Here is a 19,097-nt window from a genome sequence, read left to right as displayed (position 1 = left end):
ACTCACATATGGACAGTGACGCACCCTCCTCGGGGGGTCCTCTAGTGCGTCTTACTATTGGTAGGTGTATAAACTGTAAGGGAATCAATGATGTGTGGTGAAGAGGTTTTAAACTAGTGGTTTGTAAACCCAACGAGGCCTGGTTCTTGATAACCAGGCCTCGGCGGGTTTAAACCACTGGGTGAAAGGGGCAACGACGGCAATTGACGTCGTTGCCGTCGTGAAGTATCAGGGCTGAGTTTAAAAGTGATTTAGGTGCATATGACTCTTGTGCATATATTTAACAGTTGACTTATGTTCAAATGTTCTGTTAAAGTGCATTTAAAAATTGTGTTGTGAGTTGTGACGGTCGTTGGTTGTCGGTATTCAGAGCGACCCTCTCGAGCCGCAAACGACAATCTGGTCCATTACATATAATTTCGACAGCTAGTCACCAGATTTGCCCCATTTTTACCATTTTCAAAAATTATTACACAAATTCTAAGGGCACGAACTTAATCCTCAATGTCTAATGAACATTCGAAACCCCTTTCTGTGAAAGGGGTGTTACAAGGCAGTGCTGCAGTGCATTACTGAGTGAACGGCGGGCTATGTGAAAGGATAGCGTGCAAATCTTACCTGCAAGAAGGCATCAATTTCATTAGATTTACATTCCATTGCAGCATACATTTTCAGGTGGAAGATTTTCGTGGAATAATGAAGCTTCCATCATTCAGAAATTCCCGTTTTGATCGTATTCTCACATTTTGCCGTGCGTACGCGTACATTCGCATGTAAGCCAAAGACATGAACAAATTTATGCCCTTCTTGGTCACCAAATCTTGATTGCACAGCGTTAACATGCAAGCCCGTCTTGCGTTCGCACGTCACAGACAAGTGAGAATACAATTAAAACAGGAATTTCTTAAGGGTGGGCATTTGGGAGCTGCATTATTTCGTAAAATGTTTTTACCAGGGCTTCCGTAGACCTACGTATAAAGAGGACCAATCTACTTTGTATCCTTGGCCTCAGCACCAACACAATCCAATGTTTGTGCATGGTGAAGTTTTATCTCCATCTCATTCTCGATCTTTTAACTTAATGATCGAATGCTGCTGTTGTGCTGTTCTTGTACGTATCGTGTAAATAACACTGCTGCTGGAATTAGAAAAAGAAAAAAAAATGAGAATGATCAATGAGAATGAGAATCATCTTAATAAATAAACTGCCAAATTCCAAGTGTCAGTTGTTGGCTTTGTAAAAGTGTTGATCTTAATTCTACACCATAAGATGGAATGAGTTCATTGTCATGATGTTTGTAAACCTCTCTCTCTATTGCAGGCAAATATGTCAGCATTCTCTGGGGTGAAAGCAGGCAAGAAAGCAGTAAGTATTCATTTATGTTTAGAGACTAATCTACTATGGGTTGGGGGTTGGGAGAATCATTGCATTTGCATATGTAGAACAATCCTCACTTATTAAAACATTGATGTTGGAGGCCAAGTTTGAGAGGCTGAGATTCCAAACACACCATGCAGAATTTCACATCAGTAACTACAGATGTATTCCAGACTTCTTAATTTTCCGCATCATGGTGAACACGGAAATTGGTGTAGAACACAGAATCAATTCAATTGCATGGAATTTCACGGAATTAAACAAAAATGTCAGAATTAAACAGAAATCTAAATAATAGGTTTAAATATTGTCTAAAGTAAGATCGAGAACCAACAAAAACAACATTAAAATACCTTGAAAGTTTTTATTCTTGCGATATAAAGTCCATCACTAGGCCTACCGATTGGATCTTTCCCACGCACACTCCGCCTGATAGGCCGGCCGGCTGCATTTACATATTTCAGTCTGTGTATTGTTTGCCAGCATTCCACTTTGTATGCTTACCTATGCGAAGTGTAGGGTTCCAGACGACAGTGCCATGAACCATGCGCCAATGTTTTTCCAGGACAAACATGAACAGATAATTACCCACGTTCGTCCTGGAAAAAAACAAATACGCAAACCGTGCTGGTATCCAACCATTATAAGCACAAATGGATAGGTTTCCGTTCGGGGAAACTCCACAACGCAAGCGCTAACGTTATCAGTATCACCACACATTCTAGTGAGACAATAATACGCTTTTTCCTGCATGTTTATTGATCATAGTTTCAGTGTTAAGGTAATAAATTTACATTGAGCTTTGTAAGTGGGTATTTGTGTCATGTTTATAGGGTTTTTTTTTTTTTCACCTTAAATTTACACTGTTGTTATCACGGAAACAGTTAAAAGATAACACCGGTAATGGAATTCAGGGTTTTAGAAAACAGAGTTCAGGGTTTTAGAAAACGGAAAATTCTGATGTCTGGTTTTCTTTATTAGGGCATAAGTTTTGACAAACAATCTGCTCGGCGACACTGCACGCATTGTCCGCTTGACTAAATACTGGCGTTACCTAAAAACGTTATAGTGACTTATAATATGACAAATAAATACTTGCTGTTATAATTTATCTATTGGATGTCGACATCCTAAAAGTAGGATGTCGTCTTCAAATAAGTTACCTTGATAAATAAAATAAAATGAAGATGAATTACATTAAGGTGGTTTAAGGAACTTGTTGCCTTGGATCGATCGAGTTGGTCTTTGAACAGCGTTTGAAACCGTTATGAAATGCAAATGGTTAGATAGATAATTTAAAAGTAGAATATAATTGTCCACACAAACAAGCCTTGAAATTGCACGGTTTTCCTTATTACGTCGCAAAGAAACATGGTCGGCCATTTTGTGGAGTCAAAATGTTAACTCAAAGAAATGGCCGACCATGCTAGTTTGCGTCGTAAAAGGAGACCGTACAATTTCGAGTCATACTTGAGTGGATCATTATATTTTACTTTTAAAACATCTTTTTAACCATGCATTTAATAACACACGGTTTCAAAATGCTTTTCAAAGACCAACTCGTCCAATTCAAGGCAACGCGTTCCTATTAAGGCATTCTGCAGTTCCAAAACTGTAATTTTCGCGGTTTGTATGTTGATTTGACATTTTTTTTTTAACTCCTACGGTTTATTCGCCGGGCAGCTTGCATGCAGACATATTAATATTGAAGAAGAAAAAAAAAACTTCTTATAACAAATACAAAACAGACATGAAAAATCATACACTGGCGCACCAAACTCGCTCTGAAAATCCTTTAACAAGAAATTATTGCGACATGGAAGACTCCACCAACCTTGGTCTCCTGTTACAAGGCCATGCCTCGATTTTATTCCAGATGAATGGGTCACAAAAAGTCCTATTTCTACTCCACAATAAATCCATCTGTCCAACAAGACCGTTTTTGTACATATTTATGAACACTTTGAACGTCACAATAAGTCCAGCGACTCTGCATATAGCGAATTGGAAATAATAGTAATCCTTGGACCCATAAAATAATCCACGATGTGTCACGATATAATGGGGTCCAGCGCAAGGCAAGATCATGAGTACAAGGATAGCTGCAAGCTAAGTGTAATTGCTTACTTCTGGGTGCATGTTTTTTGGGAGATTCTTTTTTATTTAGAGCAGACTTTGAAATCTCGTCGGATGGTCGGACTCGTCTGTCACTTCACCCCTCATCAAGCGGCCCATGGATGTAAGCAAATCATCGCGGGATTTGGAGAATAAACTTGTTTGAAACAAAACGCACGTTAAAGCCATTATACACTTTCGGTAAATAGTGTTGTCCAAAGGCCCACACTTCGTGTATCACAACTTATATATAAAATAACAAACCTGTGAAATTTTAGGCTCAATCGGTCATCGGAGTTGGGAGAAAATAATGGGAAAACCCACCCTTGTTTCCACACGTTTCGCCGTGTCATGACATGTGTTTGAAATAAATCCGCAATTCTCGACAACGAGAATTGATAATTGTTTTAATGTTTTCTCAAAAAGTAAAGCATTTCATGGAATAATATATCAAGAGAAGTCTTTCACCATGACCTTCTGTAAACCCTGTAAGTTAATTGTAAAACTGTGAACTTTATATTTTTTTCTGTTCTGAAAGTGTATAATGGCGTTAATAAGGAGGTTGCAGCAAAGATCTTTCTTTATTTTCACAATATTTAAATGAAAATGCTAACAATTAAAAATAAAGTTCTGCTGGTTGGAGTTTGTTATCTTCGGTCCTGCTACTTGCGCCGTCAACTCGCCGTCAACTCCCTTGTGCCGTCTATTCGCCTGTGCCGTCTATTCGCTGTCAACTCAACCACTACGCAGATGGCAGGTATGAATTAGTTTTCACCCAAGACGTCAGCTATCAATTTACACGGCGCGCAGTACATAAGAAACTATGCTGTACCAATCATTGACATTTTGGGCCTAGAATAATCCATATGCAGAAAGGCACCCTCTGTTGTCCATATTGTGTAAGCTCTGTAAAAAAAAAAAAGCAAAATGGCAGCCGATGGTTTTGCTGCTTAATGAGTAAAACCTAAATTTTTTAACCGAAATGTAACTCAAAGTTATGAAAATTCTCCTTTAGCTAATACTTTACAGTTCTTTGCCTCTTTTGTGGATTTTAAATGTAGTATTGTAGGAGTTGACAGCGAGTTGACGGCACCAAGTGAGTTAAAGGCGAGTTGACGTCAAGGTAGGACCCCACTTTCGCACAGCCCCTTTCTTCGTGCGCTCGTGACTGTGGTTTATTTGCCAGGCGGTTTATGCGCCGACACTTAAATATTTCATTCCAAGGTTTCCCATAGATAGACTGATATTCCCCATAGTAGTAACCTTGGCAAAATGAAAATGTCCCGCTCTCTCAGGCCTGCTGTTTGACAACATTGAGGTTGACTAAAATAAAGTTGTGTGAAGTTGAATATTGTTGATGTTTGTTTGCTCTTAGATGTTGGGGACGTTGGGTGTTCTAGCAGCAGGTAGTGCTGGTATTGCCACTGCTCTACATATGTCTGTCAATGCTGAGGAAATTGATCTTCATGTTCCTAAGTTTCCATGGAGTCATAATGGATTATTCAATTCATTTGACCATGCCAGGTAATGTAGTAAGTTCTATTGTTTAACCAATGTGGCAAACTAATGCCATCATTTTGTGATACAACAGGATGAGTTGAATTGTCAGCTTAAGATTCAGAGCATACAGGATACATGTAGATTAGCCAATCATTGGTGGTTTCGGCCAAACGCCGAAACCACCTTTGATTGCGTCGAGATTTTTTTATTTTTTTATTGTTATTATTATTGTTATTATTCTTCTTTCCAAAAATTCTCATATTATTTACACGTACAAATTTGTGAGCGTTCGTTCTCAGGAACTAAAGTCCTAAAAGACACAAACAATACATGAAATGAAAGCCTGTGTTCTAACTTAGATCAAGCAGCAGTTCGACCGAAGGTTTTTAATCCTTTGTTGACGATACTAACGAGTTAAAAACACCTATCGCCAACAAAGCACGATTGTCTTGTGTGTGTACATTGCACGTAACTCACGCTGTACATCGCATACGGCCATCACTGCACACAGGCATTCCCACGCTAGGCATACGGCCGGCCAAAACCACACATAGTCCACACGCATTGCATCGTTCATTTTGGCACGCTGCTTCGCTTCTACAGTTAATGGTGAACGTGTATCTCGCCCTCTTGCTTTTGGAGAGTCCTCAGACTACGGAAGCGTTTGGGATATTAGTAATAGTAGCGGTTTATTCCCACGTAAATTCATTGAATTCTCCCACCACAGTTCATTTTAAGGGTCTGTGTGGTATAGTTTATTAATAAATTTAGCCTTGGCGTAGTAGTTAAGTTTATTATTTAGAAGTTTATTATTTAAAAATTTATATCGTCGCGTTTGCACTGTGAATGGACGGGATGTACATTTACAATTCATTATTTAAAACTTTATATCGTCTGAACCATACGGAAAAGAGTTATAATTGTTGCTCTAAAACAGGTAGGTCATGAACCAAGTGTCATAAAGTCACAATGTTTATGCCATCTTGTAAGTCTTGACACAAGTGCATTTTTTGTAAACATCAACTTTGACCTTTCCTTTCAATCCAAATAAGAAATTCAAACGGCTTACGTCCAAACTTAGCATTTTTTTTATATGACGCGTGATTTTGTCCATATGATGATATTTTCTCTTTTTGTACCACCAACGGCCAAAACCCCAGTGTTTATGGGCTACAAACTTATCTTTAGTATTCTTATTACATTACTTCACAATCATGTCAATGAACCTTTTTAAAACAGCTAGACTTCAGCATATTGACAAGTCAAGTAGTCCCATGCATACGCACAGAAATATGCATCAATGTCTGCTGACAATCGGAAACGATCCATTAACTCCGCCCCATTGCGTATTGGGCAAAATAAATAAAGTCTGATATGGGTGCGCGCATGCTTGGTGCACCCCGTAGAATTGTGCTGAATGGCATTGGAGAGGCTCACTTGTTCTTGCTCACACGTGCTGCGTGGATCAATCTATAGACATAGGATCCCACACTTTTCTGATATGAAGAATCTGCTACTATGGTTGAACGGAATTTAAACAAAAGGGTCATCCGTGTCAAATCACCCATTGTAAGGCTATGGTCCACAAGCAAAATCATGACATACATACGTATGGACATGTATCAAATGTACATGTACTTTGCACAGGAAAAGTGAAGTAGGACAACTTTGAGTGGAGCTTGAAAGCAAGCCAAAAATATTTTATCTCGAAATTTTTGATATTGTGGAGAAAACATATAAGGGTAAATTTTCACCGAAGTTCCACAAGGTCAAATTCAAGGTCAAAGTAGAGGTCAAAAGGTTATCATACCTAAACATGTTCCTACAAAAAAGACATTTTTGGAAAGCTTACACAATTTCCATTCCAAAGACACCAAAGTCAACCAATTTGACCCAAAGGTTACCAATTTATGGTCAGTTGAATGTCAGAGGTCAGGCGCATTTTGACCGAAATCAACAAGAAAGAGCATGCCGTAGCGCGAAAACCGTTTATCGGATGGAACTGAAATTTAAAATTTGAGCTTGTTGAGCCACGATTACCTCATAAACCAAATATGAGCAAATTTGAAGAGGGTAGGGTTTAAAATTGCCTTTTTGGGGGTGATTTGACACGGAATGGCCCAAAAACTTAAACAAGTCACTTAAACCAAATTGGTCATTATTTTTTTCTTGTTAAGTTATTATTTGATAATCAGTGTAATGTTTTCTTCCCTGTAATTTTGTTGATATTTGAATTAGCCCCCTTCCCCCAACCCCTTGTTTGATTTTTGAACTAGTGTTGCTTTCTGTGGTTGCTGGCATCTATGCATGGTTCAGAGCAAAGGCTTCTGTGGATTCAACACTGAAGTACACTCGGATAACTAGCATAAAAACCTGGCTGTATTATGGCATTAAATACGTCACAACATGGATTGGATGAAGGTTGTTTATCTTCATTACTATGCATTTTCCATTATCTTATTTGAATTGAATATGTAGTGTGACATCACAGGGCTGTTTGATTTATAGGTGCTTTGAGCTTGCTGTGAATCACAGCATTCTTGCTTAGTGTGAAACTAATAAAAAAATAAGTTTTTCACATAAGATAATTCTCATTGAGTTTTTTTAGTTTTACTCAATTTATGCACTTCTGTACCTTCCTACTATGTACCTGTATAACAGAAGAACACATGTTAATTTCATTCATGTTGATTTGTAAGATTGTCAAACATGCCTTTGTTCATTTCCTTCCCTTACTACACACAGTATTCGTAGGGGTTATCAAGTGTACAAGGAGGTGTGTTCAGCTTGTCATAGTATGAAATACTTGGCTTTTAGAAATCTAGTTGGTGTCTCTCACACAGAGGGTGAAGCTAAAGTTCTAGCTGAAGAGGTAAGATCATACTGATAAGAAACCACCTTACTTGCACCACATGAAGAGACACTTGTGTTTAAAAACATTTATATTACTCTTCATTAATTTAACTTACTATGATTAAAATAACATCACATTTGCATCATTTAGGATCTCCATTTCATGTTTGGTAAAATGTCAAAGAGTGTCTGAAATAGTGCTTTCAAAGATGCTTAACCTTTAATCAATGATTTGGTACACATAGGTAATCAAGAGTCACGTCATTAGTGCTTGCACACTTTCCTTTAATCAATGATTTGATACATATACGTGTAGGTAATCAAGAGTCATGTCAGTAGTGCTAGCACACTTTCCTTTAATCAATGATTTGGTACATATAGGCAATCAAGAGTCATGTCAGTAGTGCTAGCACACTTTAATCAATGATTTGGTACATATAGGTAATCAAGAGTCATGTCAGTAGTGCTAGCACACTTTCCTTTAATCAATGATTTGGTACATATAGGCAATCAAGAGACATGTCAGTAGTGCTAGCACACTTTAATCAATGATTTGGTACATATAGGTAATCAAGAGTCATGTCAGTAGTGCTAGCACACTTTCCTTTAATCAATGATTTGGTACATGTAGGTAATCAAGAGTCATGTCAGTAGTGCTAGCACACTTTCCTTTAATCAATGATTTGGTACATATAGGCAATCAAGAGTCATGTCAGTAGTGCTAGCACACTTTCCTTTAATCAATGATTTGGTACATATAGGTAATCAAGAGTCATGTCAGTAGTGCTAGCACACTTTAATCAATGATTTGGTACATATAGGCAATTAAGAGACATGTCAGTAGTGCTAGCACACTTTCCTTTAATCAATGATTTGGTACATATACGTGTAGGTAATCAAGAGTCATGTCAGTAGTGCTGGCACACTTTCCTTTTTCTTTCAAATAAAACACTGAATATTTGTTTGAAATCTATCATCATTAATGATAAATGGTTATTTATGGTTTAGTACATGGTTCAAGATGGTCCTGATGAGACTGGTGAAATGTTTGATCGTCCTGGCAAGCTATCCGATTATTTCCCTAAACCATACATCAATGATGAAGCAGCTAGAGCATCTAATGAAGGTAAATACTGCACTTTCCATCTTTTATTAGACTGTTTTTTATTTAAACTTCAATAATGTGTTAAAATAATAATTACTTAAAGTGTGCAATATGTTTCCAGATTTTTGTTGTTGAAAACTTGTTGAATACTTGAAATGTGTACTTTAAGTGGGTCGATGATTTTGACAATTTCTTTGAGTGTTTAAAAGTTTCTTAGTTCTCAATGGTATTAAATTTAAAGACACGGGAAGGAGCTCCAGTCCTCTAATGAATAAAGGATGAGCATTCGCCAAAATACACTCATTGGCTTGTTCATTTATGTATTTATAATACATAAATGAACAAGCCAAATGAACAAGCCAATGACAGCTAAAATATATCAAATAAACTTCTCATGTACAGGTTTAATGGTAACCCATAGCAAACAACACAAAAAGTTACAACACTAAGTACATACAGTACATAACATTACACAGTGCACAGTGAAAGTTCACAAAAAGGTCAGCACACACAGAGGCTAACGGATGCACACATGATTTTACAAATAAAACGATCCAAATAGAGAGCTACAAATCGCAATAATGCAGGCATAAATGAGAGCCAAAACACAAAATAATACTCACAGATAAACTTATCCCTCCAAGATTAATGGGTTTTTGGAGCATGGCCAGAGCAAAATTATTTACCACTTCATGGAAAATGACATCATACAAGCAAAACTTTTTAAAGTGGCTTATGGTGGCATTTATAAATGCCTTGAACACTTTTGAGGTGCTATGTTTTTCTTTACCAGTCACATGACAGACCGACTTCAACTTAACATTGTATAGACCAATCCGATGCGCACCAGTTGCGCAAGTGTTATGCACCGTACGCGATGGCTGAGGTGTACATGTGCCTAGTTTTGTGTACAAAGATAAGAGGTAACTATGTTCTTTTTCACTCTTTATGGAAATTAAATGTTTTCCTCAACAACTAACACAATTTCCTTGCCAGGACATCATGATATACTAATGTACAGACCTTCGTTATAGAAATAGAAGGAGTTCTTTTAATCGCTCTCCTGAGAATACTCATCAGGAGCTCAATTTGAGCTCCTAAAAAATCACTCTTAGATTTTCCAGGAGCTCAATTTGTTTGGCTAGCATTCTCAGATTATGATTACTAAATTAAATGGTCAGGCCGGAAGTACACAAATAAAATTTACAGAAAAAATAAAATAAAGCAACCCCGATCCCACCCCCGCGTGACAAAAGAGAGCGTTTAATATTATGCTGGTGCATTCTTCCAAAGCGACCTCTAGTGTTCAATGTTTCTTTTATTTATTGTCGCACGCAAAGTAACAACGACTACAGGCGTGAAATCTGCTTTTGTGTTAAAAATAAAATACACCGTAATGATGGAGGGAGCACTGTCGATCGCACACCTGAAGACAGTCCCAGGAGCGTGGTAGGAGTGCGATCGCGCTCATCAAAAACAAAGGCCTGAATGTAGATCACTGGCCACAAATATTTGCAACTAAATGGAAACCGAATCATCTTGAAAACGGTGCTTGTCTTAGGTGAGTAAGGGGAAAAAGACGAGGAAACTGCATAATAGTTGCTAAAATGGGTTACATCAGCAGAGTATTTTGTCAGAATTTCAGTATTTTACTCTGTGCCTAATTTTAAAAAAGTTATCAAAAATCGTCATGTTATGCAGCCATGTCGGAGAAATCTCATTGACATTAAGTTTCCATAAAGAGTGAAAAGGGAAATGATTTTCTCGTGTCTTTGTGCACAAAATTAGGCACAAATACACATCGCAGCAGTGGCGCGCAGCGCCCAGCACTTGCGCGCCTGGATTGGTGTACAGGGTGCACAGTGATGCACCTACTGTGCTGTTTATCATTGTGTTCAGCTCGATGGGAAGTAGGGCTGTGTGTTCCAAGAATCCAGCATACCATGGTAGATGATCAGCCATGCAGCTGGGGTTTTTGATTCACAGTGGACGCATACTCATATTGCTTCATTGAAAAACTTTGTTTGTAAAGTTAAGGTTCATTGTAACAAGTATATTTCTAGTCCGGCAGTCCAACAGTTCTTACAAATAATACCACACAGAGGCATGAAAGAGATTTACAAATACCAATGGAAATGATGTACATAACAAAGCAATATTTTCAATGAAGGAGTAACCTAGTTGGCAAGTAAGCTACCAAATAAGATTGTTTTAACAATCTTATTGTGCACATGCATGTATATATGCACACAGGTTTCTTGGCTGGGTAAGTGTTGTGGTCGAATGGTTAATTTGCTAACCATTTAAAAACAAAACTTGTCAGAATTAATTTTTTAACGCTTAAAACTTTTTTCACGAAGATGCCTGTTTGTTATACTGAGATATAAAAGCTGATATTTACTTGCTTATTTTGATTTGTTTTATTTATAAATATTTGTCTGGTAGTAAAGTGTGAGCTGTTTTCAGTGAATGTTGAAATCATTGTTCCACAAACTAGAACTGCTGTAATCATGAACTTGTTGTGATTTGTAGGAGCCCTGCCTCCTGATTTGAGCTACATTGCTCTGGCTCGTCATGGGAATGAAGACTACATCTTCTCTCTACTTACTGGTTACTGTGATCCACCAGCAGGCGTTGAGGTTAATGATCCATTATATTATAACCCATACTTCCCTGGACAAGCTATTGGTATGGCACCTGCACTCTACAATGAAATCATTGAGTATGAAGATGGTGAGTTTCCACAATGTAGTCACTGACTATTTTACAGTTGATTCTCATTCAGAGGAACTTGGAAGTCAAGACTCTGGCTGATACAAAATATTTGCCAATCTGAAATCATCCTGTGCATGTTTCAATTTATTTAGTACATGTAGTACTGAACAAACCACCACAGGCAAGTGAAATTATATGTGATGCAAGGTAATTTTTGCCCAATTTTGAGCAAGAGACTGGTTGAACACTGTGTGGTTCAAATAGTATGTAAATAACGGAGAGTATTTTAAATAGAAACACTCTTAGTTAAATTGCCCTCTACAGTACACTAATCCCCATTGTTATTTATCTGCAGGGATATGCGGCGTTTTTTTCATGCGTGACCTCGGTTTGAATACTAATTGGTCAAAAGGGCTTCTGGAATTCTGTCATTTTCAGCCTTTTCTGAAAAGTCTCAACCAAAATAATGTACCAGTAAATTGAAACAAAGAGCATATCTGTCGATATGTATAAAAACAATCGGTGCAAGTCAATTTTTAAAAAGAGAAATTTGTACGTGAAAAATGGCTTCCAAAACAGAGAAAACAAGTCACAAAAACACGGCAAATTTTGCCCTTATGAACGTCGGCAACAGTCCCAAATTAGTATGTATGGATAGATTATTTCATATTGTACCTGGAAATATTTAACCGAGACCTAATCTTTTCTAGTCCAGTCAGGATACAGTGGTTTCCACCGTTAATCCAAATCTCACATTACGAAAAAAAAACACCAAAACTCACCACTAGACAACATGGTTTTTCTGCACGCTGATTGGCTAACGATGACATCATCGATTGATATCGGCATTGTTATTTCGCGTGTATGGTACCCTGACCAGCGAGAAAGCGTTCACCATAATAACCAAAGGGCCTGTCTAGCATGAGCTGATGAACGTGGGCACATGCCGGCAGTGCATTTGTGATTTTTTGTGAACTTGTTTTTGCTTAAATTTGAAACAGAAAAGGGGCAAGAAGTGTGTAATTTATTTGGAAATGGCAATTTCAGTGGTTCGAAAAGATTGCAAGGTTGGGTTGAATTAAATTTGCCCATGAAGTGAAGGACACGGTAGTTGGTTTTTATTTAGTTTGAAGTCTAGAAAAAACACTATTTGACGAAAAAGAAAAAGAAAAAAAAAAGGCTTAGTGGAACTGAAACAGGGGTTGCAAACAACGAAAAGTGTGTAACAGTAAATCAGGGAAACTTTACAAAACACAGCCAAAGCAAGAATTTTAAGTCTGACTTGGTTATCGGGTATGGAGTCGGGAACCGTTTAAGTGGGCCACTGCTCCTTCTTACAAATCATTTTATCGAGTTTAACTTTAAACCTTCGTATCAACAATTTTAAATTAAAACTTAGTAAAAGAACACCCATGATTGGAACCCATTACCTTTGGTTATGGGGCCCGGAGTCCTACCACTGGGCCACTGCTCGTACTTATAATGTTTGAGTTAAATTTTAAACCTTCGTATCAACAATTTTAAATTAAAACTTGGTAAATGAACACCCATGATTTGAACCCAGTACCCAGTGTTTTCAATGGTTTATCTGATATTTTACTGAGTTTATTTGATCAAAACAAGCTTTGATTTCAGCATGTGTAGCATGAGATGACTACCTGGGTGCATATTGCATTTTTTCTTCTTATGTGAACTTGTTTTTGCTTGAATTCGAAACAAAAAAAGGAAAAAAATAATGTGTAATTGTTTTGAAAATGGCAATTTCAGTGGTTCAAAAGGATTGTAATATGGGGCGAATTTTGCTAAACTTTGCCCATAGAAAAAATTGTGAAAACCGCTGCACTATAGTTTTTTATTTATAGTATAGAAAATATAGTATTTGACCCCCCCCCCCCCAAAAAAAAAAGACAAAAACAATGTTTAGCAAAACTGTAACATGGTTTGCAAACAAAGAAAATTGTATATAGCTAAAAGTAAATCGGGGAAACTTTACAAAACACAGACAAAGCAACAATTTTAAGTCACTGGTTTATCTGATATTTTACTGAGTTTATTTTATCAAAACAAACTGTGATTTCAGCCTGTTCTGTGTAATATTATTTATTGCTTGTTTTATTCTAATAACAGGAATAAAACAACAAACTTGTTACCTGTCCTGACCCGTTTTTGTTTTTTGTTAAAAATAAATAATAATGGTATAGTGGCCTAGTTGATAGCATATCATAACAAAGAACATTCCCATAAAATGTGCATTGTAAAAGCACAGTGATAAAAACAAACATAGGCATACCCTTTACTGCATAGAATAAAAAATTTAAAACGTGCAGCCATAGTATATGAAATGAAATCGCTTACTCTGAATTCATTTATCAAGTAAATATACGAAACACTTTTTCAATAATTTAAAATTGTTGTAATAAAACTTTTTATAAAAGTTTCAAATGTAAATAGAACTGAACTAACAAAATATATAAAAGTATATGAAACGAAATCGCTTCCTCTAAAATCATTCAGTTTTCCACAATTAAAAGGCTAAAAACGGAGCTTCAATGTTAACCAAAATACGTCAACAAAAAGAGGAAAGCACCTTGTCACACCCACCACGCCATCTTGCCCAACATCTACACGGTACATGACAGGTGGTTTCCCACGGATCGCCTGCTGTAGAACCTCAATTGATGATGTCATCGTCTGCCAATCACCGTGCAGGAAACCATCTTGTCTAATGGTTTCTTTTTTTGAAAGTTGCTGTATCCTGACTGGACTAGGAACGATCCGGTCTCGGTTTAAACATTTCCAGGTAGAATATGAAATAATCTATCCTTACATACTAATAGGGGACTGTTGCCGACGTTCATAACTGGAAAATTTGCCGGGTCTTTGTGAGTTGTTTTCTCCGTTTTGGAAGCCATTTTTCACGTACAAATTTCTCTTGCACCAATTTTTTAAATACATAACGACAGATATGCTCTTTGTTTCAATTTACTGGTACATTATTTTGCTTGAGACTTTTCAGAAAAGGCCGAAAAAGACTGAATTTCAGACGCCCTTCGTACTAATAAGTATTCAAACCGAGGTCACGCATGAAAAATCACTCATACTCGCGCAGATAAATCACAAAGGAGACTTATTAAATCAAGGGTTCTGCAGGTAGACTGCCCTCAACAATTTTGAGCTGTCAAAACTGCACTTTCATAGTAAATCTATGATAAACAACACAGAGCTAGCCACATAATTCTTTTTCTATCATACCTTACCTTTGTATTACAAGGAGGAAGACGATGTGTATTTTATGGGCCATTGATGTCTTACAATTCATTGTTTTATCAATGGCAAGAAACCCTTGATAATTTTGAATAATATTTGTGGGGTAATTGTCTATTGTAGTACTCAGTAAGATCATGCTGGTAGGTAGTTCAGCAAGATCAACATATCATAATGGAATCAAATTAAAACAGTTTTTATCAGCATTACTTGTTTTTATTTACATAGATACACTGTTCACTGAATCAAACCTATTCTCTGTTTACTAGTGGATCAGTATGACAGACCTATTGACAATACCAATGGTAATGGCTTGCAATCTATGATATTACTATTGACAGGTACCCCTGCTACACTTAGTCAGTTAGCTAAAGATGTAGCCACCTTCCTTCGATGGGCAGCAGAACCAGAACATGATCAACGCAAGAGAATGGGGCTAAAGGTAACTTCAATATTATTACTTCTAAATAAACCAGTTTGTTCTTACATATCATGCCCGGTGTGAGTAGGTATACACATTCAAACAGAGGACCTATCACAAAGGAGACATTAGGGTCCACGGTTCGGGAAAGGTCCATGGTTGCAAAATGTGTACAACACAAATGAAAGCTGTTGCAAAAAAGTTAGGGTATAAAGAGGGACAAAAGGAGGTCCACAATTGCAGGCATATAGACACTGGGGCGTGTGTGTATTTGTAGTTACATGGGATATGTATGCTTTGTATAATTCACATAGTTTTCCAATAGTGAGGCCAGTAGCAGACCCAGTGTTCTCCACACACGTAAATTGGAAAGGCGGGCCTCCCTCCTAAAATTTAGGCCACCCTGCCCAAGAATTGGTCGCCCTGCTAAAATTATTGGCTGCCCTGCCCAAAAAAGGACAAAGAGACTATTTTTAGACTGCATTTAATAAGGTTAAACGAGTACCTGACAAGCCAAAACCGACTTCAAATCAACAGCATCAGAAATGCGATCGTAAACAAACATTATAACAGATGTACACACGGCCACATGGTTCGTATGCCGAGTGCATCAACCAACCATGCACACACACCACGCACCCGGGCGACGTCGCTGCTAGCATTGAAATAACAACTGCATGTACAGTGCACATTTAGTGCACATGCTGTGAGTGGCAGTTGATAGACTCCAACACAATACGCACGTTCACAAACTGAGAAAGAATTGCCACACAGTAGTGTGCCGCATGCATGTACAGAATGGTACAATGTACATGTACAGCCTCGAAGCATATTCAAACATGTCAACTTTCGCCCATTGAGGGTGTGCGCGATGTGGGGCATCAACCCTAAATTATTTTTAAATTACTAAGTCAGTTTCCTATATGGTTTATTACTTAATATCGTAAAGTTGGGTGTGATCCCTGGCTATACAGCAGTTACAGATTGAATGACTTCTGATTGGCATCCCAAACAAAAGTTTTGGCAAGACAGGGAGACCAACCACTAGCCCTGTATAGGACCCTTCCTCTGTGCTGTACACAGTATACAGAGTCCTAACTATTAGGGCCCGTTTCTGGGGAGGAACAATTTAAAAGCTTCATAACTGAAACTCAAATCTAACGTGCAATAATTTCAACAGATTTGCATTCCACGGCAGCATTTGTATTTTTGCGGTGGGTTTTGCTCGTCAAATATTTCTCACAAATCTGTCATTTTCGTGAAATAATGCAGGTCCCAACGTTAAAACATTCCCGTTTTTTTATCGTAGTCTCACAGTCTGGCGTGCAAATCTTGCGTTGCGTTTGCGTGTCATTGTGTGCAGTCAAGAAACGATGCCCCAAAATTCATTCATCTTGCGTCTTGCACGCGAATCTTTCGTCTTGCATGCTAATGTAAGTGTACGCTTGGCAGCAGACAACACTGTGTAAAAACGATCAAAACAGGAGTTATTTAACATTGGGAGCTGCATTATTTCACGAAAAAGACGGATTTGTGAGAAATATTTGACGAGCAAAACTCAAAATGTCTGCTGGTATGGAATGTGAATCTGTTGAAATTAGTGCTTTCTTGCAGGTAAGATTTGAGTTATGAAGCTTTGAAAACTTTCCATCCCACAAATGGACCCTGATATCTAGGACGTCACTGTAGTAAAGACAAAAGTGTAATGTTGCCTGGGCTAGGGAGAGTACCAACGTTAAGGCTAGATACGTCAGTTGGTTGAGCACCAGCACGTTAATAAAAAGGTTGCAGGTTCAATTCCCACTCTATTAAATTTGTCTTTGTTCGACCCTTCATTTCCTAGTGGAGTTCAATTCCTGCATCAACTGTAAACAAATGGTGTATGATCATTTCACATCAATCAACATCAAGTTATCAATATTTAACTGTGTATTTACCATTGTATATTGATGTCTTGTTTATCCTATAGGCCTTGATGATTCTGTCCATGGCACTTGGGGCCTCCTACTACATCAAGAGGCAAAAGTGGTCGGTACTTAAATCACGTAAAATTGCATATCGCCCACCCAGCCATTGATAGTGTCCCATCAGCTCAATATTGTGAGCAGTAATTCAGGAGAATTACAAGTTTTATCAAATCTTATGTCATTTGAGTTTGAAAGTGTACATTGTACATACATCACATGTTCAATTCTCTATGAGGTTTATATGCAGTCATGCATCAAGCATTGGTTGGTTAAGTACAGTGTAGCAGTGTGTTTGTGATACTCATAATAAATGTTTACCATTTTGACTACAAGTGGGCACAGTGAGCACAATATAGACAACTGACCTATGTTTACATTCAAACCGCCCTCTGTTGACAAAACGCTGTATACCTCATGTTTCGCTAGGCAAAAAGACACGTAGTCATGGTAAGATTGCATACACTTTATAGCTGGCTGCCAAAACACAAAGGTTTTGCCCGGCAGCATGCACCCGAATCATGTTATGGTTTTCGAGTGACGTCAGTGGTCACATTGTCTATAGCCCTGATACTAACCTCAAGCGATGGGAGACTTTGGAACTATATTTGTAGGTGGGAGCAGACTTGCCAAGTAAAAAGTTCTGAGCATGTGCATTTTACCAAGAACAATGGATTTTACCTGGTAAGTCTGCTGCCACCAAGAGTTCCAAAAGTCTCCCTCTGTAGGAATCCATGCCACCTGGTCATTGCCTTGTTGCCACTTGAACTAATCCAATAGAAATTTGTATTTACCTCAGATTGCCTTGCACGTACAGAAACAATGTATCTGGACTCAAAATATTGAATATGAATCTAATGTTTCAACCCATGTGGACACTGTAGAGAATTGAACATGTGAAAGATGAATTAAAGGAATCATTTGGAACTATTTCTAGATGCATGTTTTTGACCTACTCCCAGAAAAATAGAACTCGGCAATTAAATGATTTAGGAAAAGAGTATCCAATACATTCAGATTGGTACATAACCGTGTTCATGAAAACTGAAGAAAAGTAAAAAATCAATTCACAAGGGATGGTACATGTTCTGGTATTTGTCAATTAATTTTACCAAGGGAAGATTTGCATAAACTGCATAGTTTTTCTCATTTTAAGAAATACAAAATTGTTCCTTATCTGATTGCCACTTTTTTCTTTAGCATTGTTAATTGATGCATCATAAGAGCAACGTATTGGATGTACAAAACGGCATGCTTGTTTTAGCCATTGACTGATTGTATTTAACCCATATTAGGAGACCATATTTCCTTACTGAATTATTGGATGTTTAATAAAGTGAAAGATTTCTTGAAGAGTATACATGTATGGAGCTGTTGATGTTTGTTTGTTTGTTTGTTTTTACAAATATTTTTGCCTCCAAGGGTCACTTTCAGTTTTGTATCCTTAATCCATGTAATGTGCAATAGTTGTCAAACTCCAGTGGTTAGAATTATCCAAGTTGTTAATGCAAAGTCTTCCCAAAAGCCGGTTATTTCAATCTAAGAGATTAAGAATGCTGGAAAAAGTTGAGAGTCTGGTACATGCAGTCCCACCACCATGGACCAGATGGTAATATTGGGAGAAAATGTAACGATTGTATACCTGTTCCATGAGTCTAAAGCCCAGTGCATACTTCCTGCGAATGCAAATGCGATGTGAATGTTGAGGTCAAAAATTTGCAAAAAATAATTTGCTTGGGTTGAGTTGTGCTCAACTCTCCTTTGAATTTGTAGTGAAAAGAG

The 19,097-nt window shown here is 37.6% G+C and overlaps 1 protein-coding gene across 2 annotated transcripts in view; it reads left to right on the top strand.

Moving 5' to 3' along the window:
* The window catches only part of LOC139934830 (cytochrome c1, heme protein, mitochondrial-like), a 39,220-nt gene extending 20,547 nt beyond the window's left edge, over positions 1 to 18,673 (top strand). For both annotated transcript variants that reach the window (XM_071929233.1, XM_071929232.1), the window contains exons 2-8: positions 1,322 to 1,366; positions 4,869 to 5,017; positions 7,739 to 7,865; positions 8,855 to 8,972; positions 11,484 to 11,684; positions 15,272 to 15,372; positions 17,321 to 18,673. In XM_071929233.1, the coding sequence (XP_071785334.1) occupies positions 1,322 to 1,366; positions 4,869 to 5,017; positions 7,739 to 7,865; positions 8,855 to 8,972; positions 11,484 to 11,684; positions 15,272 to 15,372; positions 17,321 to 17,428 (849 nt within the window). In that variant the 3' untranslated portion in view covers positions 17,429 to 18,673. The remainder of the gene's footprint in view (positions 1 to 1,321; positions 1,367 to 4,868; positions 5,018 to 7,738; positions 7,866 to 8,854; positions 8,973 to 11,483; positions 11,685 to 15,271; positions 15,373 to 17,320) is intronic.
* Positions 18,674 to 19,097: the final 424 nt, after the last annotated feature.

Source organism: Asterias amurensis, chromosome 3 (genome assembly GCF_032118995.1).
Source record: "Asterias amurensis chromosome 3, ASM3211899v1".
NCBI lineage: Eukaryota > Metazoa > Echinodermata > Asteroidea > Forcipulatida > Asteriidae > Asterias > Asterias amurensis.
This window is presented reverse-complemented; position numbering and strand designations above follow the sequence as displayed.